Raw genomic sequence first — 9,427 nt, forward strand, 5'->3', positions numbered from 1 at the left:
TAATCACTGCTAAATTGTATAATTGACAATTGACCAATGCAACTCATATCCCACAGTACATGTGGTGGCTTGCCTGTTTCACATCTACTTATTTATTTGTTTATTTTTTCAATAATGACTGTACGATATCTCTAACAAATTGCTGACTCTTCAATCTGCTTTAACAAGACCAAGGTCATGCCTGTAATCCAAAGGGTTCATGAACTGCAGCTATTTTTATTTCAAGGATGGTATTTTCAGGCTTGTGCTCAAGAATTGGTAGACGTTAAGGGGTTAAATAGCATGTTTGTGTGTGTGTGTGTTCAGCTGAAGGTGGAGGGCTGTGATAAGTGCAGCATTCTCTTCAGTAAGGAGGGCCGTCTGAAAGTGCGGAGCACTCCTAAGGAGGGCAGTGAGGAAGACACAGACGAGGAGAAGGAGGCGCTGAAGAACCAGCTGAGAGAGATGGAGCTGGAGCTCGCTCAGACCAAACTGCAGCTGGTGGAGGCAGAGTGCAAGATACAGGTGAAATTCAGATATCATGGTTTTTCATTGGTTTATTGGCTTTTTTGAAGAAATTAGTTTAGTTTATACTGTACTTTTATATTGTTAAATTCAATTTAGAAGCTGTGGTCTGATCAGGCCTTCAAAGGAATAGTTCACCCAAAAATGAAAATTCAAAGCTTGTCTCTGACATTTTAAATCCTTTAATTTCCTCAGGACCTGGAGCATCATCTGGGCCTGGCTCTGAATGAAGTCCAAGCAGCCAAAAAGACGTGGTTCAACCGGACATTAACCTCCATCAAGACTGTCACGGGAGCTCAAGGCAAAGAAAGCGTCTAACAGGACCAGAGAGACACAACACTCCAGCCACTAACTATCGCTCCCCTGCCCAGCGATCTCAACCTACGGCTGGCACAGAGTGAACAATGCTTTTTCTCTCTCCTTTTTCCTTTTGTAAAAAGAACTTTACTTCAAGGGTACCAACTACCCCAATTGAAACACATGTACTTACTGAAAGCAAAAAGACTTTAATGCTAGTCTTTCTACTACTGATATTAAACAGAGGACTGGACTGTGTCTTCTGAGGGATATTAAAACTTCATCTACTGTTCTACTCAAGACTACTTGCACAAACACAGTCCCTGTCAATATAAGGTACGAGTGCTTTTGGAAATCTAGTTCCCGTTCAACCGTAACTTTCATTTGTGTCATGCAGGTTTGCTTTTTGCAAGGTGATGGCAAATGCGTGCATCTGTGTGCATGTGTATGACTGAAAAGTTCTGCTTTTATTGTACAGTGCGTGCGTGTCTGTGTTGGCCAATATTGTGGTTCCCAGAGGAAGTAAATAAGTAGCACACTGTACATAGATTGTACAGTGAACTTTTAATTCAACTCCTCCTTTAACCACTAGCTGGCACCCAAGTAACAGTTCACCCAAAATAAAATAAAAATTTCATTGTTTTATTACCCTCAAGCTATCCCAGATGTGTATGACTTTCTTCTGCAGAACACAAACAAAGATTTTTAGAAGCATATTTCAGCTCTGTAGGTCCATACAATGGAAGTGAATGGTGACCAAAAATTTGAAGCTGAAAAAAGCACAGAAAGGCAGCATAAAAGTAATCCAAATGACACCAGTGGTTAAATCCATGTCTTCAGAAGTGATATAAGTGTGGGTGAGAAACAGATTAATATTCAAGTCCTTTTTTTCTATCAATCTCCACTTTCACATTCTTCCTATTTTTTTGGCGATTTGCATTCTTCATCCATATCACCACCTACTGGGCAGGGAACAGAATTTAGAGTTTAAAAAAAGACTTAAATATTGATCTGTTTCTGAAATATTCTTCTAAAAATCTTCAGTTGTGTTCTGCAGAAGAAAGTAAGTCCTACACATCTGAGATGGCATGAGGATGAGTAAATGATGAGAGAATTTTCATTTTTGGGTGAACTATGCCTTTAACAAAAGTTATTGTTGTGTTTATGATGAATCATGCACAGTGGGATACAGTGATTCTGTATAGGTGTAGCCACACATGGCCTGATCTATAAAGGGCTGCTTTTGTGACTTAAAGGTCAAAGGTCATTCACAATATGCTGTCTTCTATAGTGACTGTGTGTTGCGGCTAACGGGAAAGGCGCTTTTTAAAGCACTTATGAATTGAGCACACGTTTTGATCGGCAAGCACATCTCAAGGTAAAGGAAGAACTCAAACTTCGTTAGTCACTGTGTATGTGGATGAGGTGTGTGTGTGTGTAAAGAATACTTAGTGGGAGGGTCTTTGTACCTTACAGATATATTTATACTGATATCTGGCTTGCTAGAGTTATTGTTGTTGTTAAAGAAGGCCTTTGTGCCCTATGAAGTCAAATGGGGCCGTTCTATTATAAGGCACTGGGTTGTAAATAAAAAAGAAACATACAAGTTTTTTTTTTTATATTTCAAACTCTACTTTGTAACTGTACTATATTGCCTAATTGTACCATGCTACGAGATTAATACTCATTTTTTGCTCATTATTACATGCCAAATGTACTTTTCCCCAGCATTACATCCGTGTGGACATTGTAATAGTGTAGGTTGCATTGTGTACTTTCATGAATTTCATTATAAAGATATGAACACATGTATCCTGTGGTATAGTGTTATTTTGTGTCTAAAACATTGTAGCATAATATTTTGTTATATATATAGTTTGTCTGCTAGAAGTGGAAGTAGTTAGAAATCTACAACTTGTCCCTGAAATTTGCAAATTACACCACTACCATGGTGTGTTGTAACTAACAGAAATATTTTTCAATGCAAAAAAATTAGCAAAAGTACACAAAAACTCTATGGTTGAACTTGATTCTGTCATGGACAGTCTGAGTGCAACTTGGCTACTATGCTATGGTTGGTGCTTTATCCATTGAACGATTGATGTGCTATGTAGAATACTCAAAATGTTTTGGTCCTCAACCTAGGCTCAAACAATTCACCATGATTGTAACCCCCAAATATACATCATAGAAATTCTTCTAAACAAAACAATGAACAGTCTCCCCCTTTATATTTAACTTGCACAAAGACACACAAAATGATGCTTAATTTTAACATTTACTCTCCCTGTCCCATGCAAAGCATGCTGGGAACTAGTAAACAGTGGACTCAACAGTGGACTTCTAATGAAAAAGAACATCTATTAAAACAATAAGCCACAAGAGGCTATGCATTACAATGATTTTACCATGGGTAAGGGGCGTTCTTATGCCCTGCTTCAAATGGCATACTTTGTGTAATTGTGGTCTTAACGGTTTTCATCCAGGACAGGGTCATTGGCATGATGCGAAGTGGAGTGCCTTAATCCTCCTCACCTGTGGTAAAATCACTGCAACACAGTGGCTTACAGCTTTTATAAAATGGCTGCAACAGCAATGATAAAAGACACAAAGTCCTTGCATTACATTGATTTTTAAGAGGTGTACTTGGCACGATGAAAAGCTTGAGTGGCTTATTGCTTTTATAAAATGGTGGCAACAGCAATATGATGAAAGACCACCCAAAAAGAAAAATTATCTAATTATTTACTCACCCTCATGATACCCCAGGTGTGTATGACTTTCTTTCTTCACCAGAACACATTTGAAGAAAAACTGAAAAATATCTTAGCTCAAAAGGTCCATAAAATGCAAGTGGATGGTGATTTCTCTTTTGAAGCTCCAAAAATCACAGACAGTCAGCATAAACGTCATCCATATGACTCCAGCTTTTAAATTAATGTCTTCTAAAGCGGCATGATCGATTTTGGTGCGAAAAAGATAAATATTTAAGTACTTTTTTAACTCTAAATCATGCTTCTGTTCTGCAGCGGTATGCACGTGTGACAGTCGCATTGGCATTTGAAACACGCGAGAACTGACACGTGCGTCACAGTGTCAGCACTGTTGATAAGTGAGGAGGAACACTGTACAGTAGCTTGGTTGTTTTTGGTTTAGATCTGTATTTATCTGTTTCTTTACTCACAATGGTGCGTTTGTGTGCTAATCTTGGATGTCTCAACCCGTGAGATTACATCACACAAGAGACTGCTTGAACTCCACCCTCTCATGAAGCTTACCGGAAGCGACGATTTAGCATTAAAAAGTTACATATTGGGGGCCTGGGTAGCTCAGTGGTAAAGACGCTGGCTACCACCCCTGGAGTTCGCTAGTTCGAAACCCAGGGCATGCTGAGTGACTCCAGCCAGGTCTCCTAAGCAACCAAATTGGCCCGGTTGCTAGGGAGGGTAGAGTCACATGGGGTAACCTTCTTGTGGTCGCTATAATGTGGTTTATTCTCGGTGGGGCGTGTGGTGAGTTGAGCGCGGATGCCGTGGTGGATGGCGTGAAGCCTCCACACGCACTGTCTCCATGGCAACGCGCTCAACAAGCCATGTGATAAGATGCGCGGGTTGATGGTCTCAGACGCAGGGGTAACTGGGATTCATCCTCCGCCACCCGGATTGAGGCGAATCACTGACTTCAAAGCACACTGGGAATTGGGCATTCTGAATTGAGTGAAAAAGGGGAAAAATCCCCTCCCCCCCAAAAAAAAGTTTCATATTGATATTTTTTCGCACCAAGCGATCATGTGCAGCTTGGTTTTTGTGCTAGTGTACCATTTAAGGCCACCTGAAAGAAGTGCTTTATTTATTTATTGCTAAAAAACTACATGATAAAACAATATATGGTTTATTTACTGTATGAGATATACATAATAAAATACAACAAAAATGCAAAAAGAGCATGGTTAACATTGACAATGTTTTTGGCAGATCAAAAATACAAATCTTTCCCTTTCAAAATGAAGGGTAATAATTTTCTGATTGATATTTCTTTACATGCATAGATAAAACCATTGATCTCTTAAATATTAATTGTGCATAATTAGCAAATAATTGATTGGGTAGGTGTTTATTTGCAGGATCTCCACACAAAATACTTTCTGCTACTTCTGGATGCAAGGGGATGCAAAATTTTGGATAATCTGATTGGCTTGCAAAGAAAATAATACTCAAATGAAAAAATAGACTTATTTAAAAAGAACAAAAAGCAAAAAGAGGTGAGGGTTTTTATTTTATTTCACTTCAAAGTTGAAATTAGGCTTAATGAGTGCACTTACCCTAACTAACGCTCTACTTTTCATTTGAATTGATAAACAGAACATAGGCTACTGTACCTGTTTTCACTACAATCACATCGCCTGTCAGTCGTCCATGATTTTTTAAATTTTTTTTATTGAAAATGTCTTAGCCTATAATTAATGCCTGAAGCATTTATATTTACAATACAGGATGTCAGGGCTACTCAACTTTGGAAAGTTCAGGGGCTGCAAAGTTGGATCCGGCGCTGAATCGTCCTAATCAGCATGGAGGGGGATTAGGACAAGCCGGAGACGCCAGTTGAGGAGAGACGCACGTGTCTGTGTGTGTATGCGTCTATGTTTTGTTGTACTGTTTAAATTTGAGTTTGAAATTAAAGTTATGTTGATTGTTCAATCCGGTTCCTGCTTCCTCCTTGGTAGAGAAGGCAGAGTCTGCCACAGTGGTGCTGAAACCCGGGATAGGAGGAAGACGCATCGTCAGAAAAGCCCTCGCTGCTGGAGGAGGGTCGCGACACCAAGGAGGTATGATACGATTGTACTGGAGCGGTTCACCCGAAGGCGGAGGATCCCGCTGCCATCCACCAGGAGATGAAGGAGCTGCTGCTATCCGACGGGGGGGCTCGGTGCCATCGGCCAGGAAGCAGAGGAGCTGCTGCTGGTCGCTAGAGGGCGGAGGAGCCGCTGATGTCTGCCAGGAGGCGAAGGAGCTTACTACCGTCCACCAGGAGGCGAGGTCCAGTGCCATCGCCCCGTGGAGGACCACTGCCCAGCTGGCCGTGGACCAAATGGCGTTGTGGTTCTCTACCCCTCACTTTTTCCCTCTCCCTCCCCTCATCTCTCCCAGGGTCCAAAGAGGTGGGGAAAACCTGCTGGCAGAAGGACGGCCGGAAGGGTAAAACCTCCCCTCCAGGAAGGGAGGGGAGTACGTCAAGCCGGAGGATTCCCCAGCCTGAATCAGGTGGTGGAGAAGTGTGATGAGGAGGAGGGCGTGGCCAGGCCATGAGGACGCACACCCGGCGCTGAATCGTCCTAATCAGCCGGAAGGGGGATAAGGACGAACCGGAGACGCATTCGTCTGTGTGTGTGCGTGTCTCTTTTTCATTGTACTGTTTAAATTTGAGTTTGAAATTAAAGTTCTGTTGATTGTTCACTCTGGTTCCTGCTTCCTCCTTGGTAGGGAAGGCAGAGTCTGCCACAAGTGTGTGTGAATATATGTACTTTACATAAATTGACAATTCATTTGTCACACTGCAGCACAAAGTAAACTGGTGACAGCACCTAAAAGTGTCAAAGACATGCCTGAATGGCCTGTTGAGAACTCAAGTTATGAAATGATTTTAAAAAGAAATTGCTAAAACATTTGCAACCATTTATTATACAAGTATGGTTTATTCTTAATACTCTAGCTACAACAGGAAAGATTTAATGTGTTGTGGTGCATGTACTGTAAGCTAAAGAACCTTTCTTTTAATTAGTCCCACTCTTTGCACAAGCAAATTCGTGCTTATTCATCTGAAACTGAATCAGTGTCATGACTCTCGCTGAGCAACCCAATTCAATTTTCCACAGTTGTTTGTGCGAGTCACTCACAGCCAGGGCTGCATTAATGCATGGGTTTAACTTTGTTTAACCCCAGGGCCCCCTGACTTCCATCGACCGCAAAAGTTCCCACCTACTTTTTCAGCCGTCTTGGTTCCTGTATTTGTAGTATTCCCAAGTAAATTTTCCCATTTTCCCATTCATTTTTTTTCCATAGGGATTTAATAAAATCATTCATAAAAGAGTTCTAAGCCATGAACCAAAACAAACCAACCAGCTTGGAGGTGAAACACAACATTTCAAACTTTGATTTGAAGCAAAAAAGGATTAGGCTTATACCAAAAAGACAAAGGAACAAGACTGTGTACTTAACGTCTTTCATGAGGGAATGAACTACAATCCCATGAAGCACCGTGAATGTCCTATTTAAATGAAAAGCAATAAAATATTGATTAAAAGTTGTTGACTGTGAGTATATACAAATCCGATTGGTTTAGCATTCCATGACGCTACATCATTTCCGATTACGTCACCTGACGTGATCTGATTTGTCTGCAAAGTACTTGTTCAGTTTTGGTCATAATGCATACATGCATTGTAAAGTAGAGTTTCTAAGCTTTAAAACGATACCTATTTTGTGTTGGTCAAGACTGTAGTTATTAATATTTTTATAATATTTTTTTCTCGCGGGCCCGCTGGCAGGTTTGTGTTTTTTCTATGAGCCATGGAGCAAAGTCTCCTTTTTTCCTTAATACATCAACCAGCTTTTATAAACGTGGCAAGCAAATAAGGCATAATAATAGTCATAATCAAATGATTATGCTGCAACAGGGCCTGTAATATCATTAAGCCTGTTTATAAGTATCTTAACTCTTGAAATAACACATGGTCCTGTAAAATTATCACCCTGGGAGGATATGTTGAGAGGTGTTAAATGGACTTGGGAATCTTGTTATCCAGAATAACCTGGCATTGGCACAGACCCAAATATAATCACAAATTAAACCAAACTCCACAGCTCACATGTTATTCTATCATTAGTGAATTAGGATACTCTGGCAGTGCTAAGTATCCCAGAGTCTGAATCTGACCAGTTTGGACTGAAGTATGCTAACTCCAGGTTTTGCTGACACAAGCCTGGGTGATGTGTTTGCTCAGTCATCAAAAATAGCTTCTAATGCAAGAAAGAACAGCTGAAAACAACAACAACAAAAAACAGCTTCTAATGAAAAAAAAAAAAACTCTATCCTCTTGCAATGGCTTTGCCATATGAGAGGTGTCTAATAATTACCTGGTATCTTTTATGTTCTGGCGGCCAGAGTAGGTCCCCTGTCATGCTTGAAAATACCTGGTCTTACCTCATTACCACTCAAGGCATGTTAACAGCCCATAATAGAGCAGTAGTATGGGTCTGGCCATCCACTTTGAGGTCTATGTCTTGTTCTTCACCTCTGCTTTCCACCTTGGACCTACCTTTGGTTTGGAATGATCTTAAAGTTAAACAGGAACTTAAGGAGAGCTCATGACTTAGTGAAAGTATAGCGGGGAAGAGGTTTAATCATGTCAGTGATGCCAAGAGTAACTGGACTCCTGTCATTTCATCAGGGCCTGTCATAGAACAACATTCCCCAGGATGTTCTTTCCAAATGAACCCCATCCAAGTGTGGATTACCACAGATCAACAGGACTAAACCTTTCAGACCCTAAAATGGGCCCACACACGTCACATGGACATTCCAGCCTGAAAATTTCATGACTGTGGCGACATTTTAGCAAAGTGACGTTACGTGGTTCCTTACATGTATCGCAGCATATCTAAGGTGAAATGTCCACTGTATGACGCTAAAAGCGAGTCGAAAGTTAATGCTCTGTGTAGTTTTAAATCAACAAAATCAACCTACCTACCCTAAACATCATAAAAACAAATGTGAGATAAAAAGCGTAATTGCTGAAGCAACCATGCCATTTTGTGGTGCTTCTATGACACTTTTGGCTCACGTTGACTCGCCTGCTCTTCAGGGTTCGTACCCAGTCCTTTGCTTAGCAAGTGCTATGCTCTATTAGTTGCGCTACCATGCAATTTTATCACACTTGAACAAGCGTGCAAATGTAGTTGGTCATGTAATGCAAACATTAAAATATTATGTACTATAGTAAAAGTGTTTAAATGTCTTAAGATAGCATTGTGTGAGGAACACGGCAAAACAGAACTGAAAATGTATCATTTTATTCATGATTTGAGTGAATAAAGTCATTGCTGTAGCGCATCTAGTGTTTATTTCACCAGGAAACTGTTACAATACATATAACAAGCCACATAAAAATAATTTTGCAGAAATGTTCTATGTAACCAGGTTGGGACCAAACTCTTTATATACTTTTAAGTTGTTAACACACAGTTGACTAGCTGACTCTGGGTCTAGCGAGTTTGTATTTAAAAGTACCCTAATTCGACCCCAGTATCCCTCCAATACTGGTGTAAACTAAAGTACCAGTAACTGTTCTAACTCTCTTCCAAAGTGACTGGGCTATAGTTTACAGTCACCACAGTCAGAAAACATCAGTGTCATCTAATCTGGTCTTTACACACTTCTGTCTGACTGGTGTTCGATTTCAGCTGAGAATGTTTATTCCTTCCCAGCTGAATAAAACTATCATTGCTGGTCACAAGCTTATGTTGTGTTTTGAGTGCTGGTCCCCCAGCATGGGATGCTGGAATGCTAGTGTCCCCACTAGGCTTTTAAACTAGCTTAACCAGCTTCATTAGAAAGCTGGTGAAAAGCA

At 40.5% G+C, this 9,427-nt stretch overlaps 1 protein-coding gene across 1 annotated transcript in view; it reads left to right on the forward strand.

Moving 5' to 3' along the window:
• The window catches only part of LOC127432493 (rab GTPase-activating protein 1), a 157,679-nt gene extending 155,066 nt beyond the window's left edge, over positions 1-2,613 (forward strand). The window contains exons 26-27 of the mRNA XM_051683624.1: positions 307-504; positions 700-2,613. Coding sequence (XP_051539584.1) covers positions 307-504; positions 700-822 — 321 coding nt within the window. The 3' untranslated portion in view covers positions 823-2,613. The remainder of the gene's footprint in view (positions 1-306; positions 505-699) is intronic.
• Positions 2,614-9,427: the final 6,814 nt, after the last annotated feature.

This window comes from Myxocyprinus asiaticus, chromosome 42, assembly GCF_019703515.2.
Source record: "Myxocyprinus asiaticus isolate MX2 ecotype Aquarium Trade chromosome 42, UBuf_Myxa_2, whole genome shotgun sequence".
NCBI lineage: Eukaryota > Metazoa > Chordata > Actinopteri > Cypriniformes > Catostomidae > Myxocyprinus > Myxocyprinus asiaticus.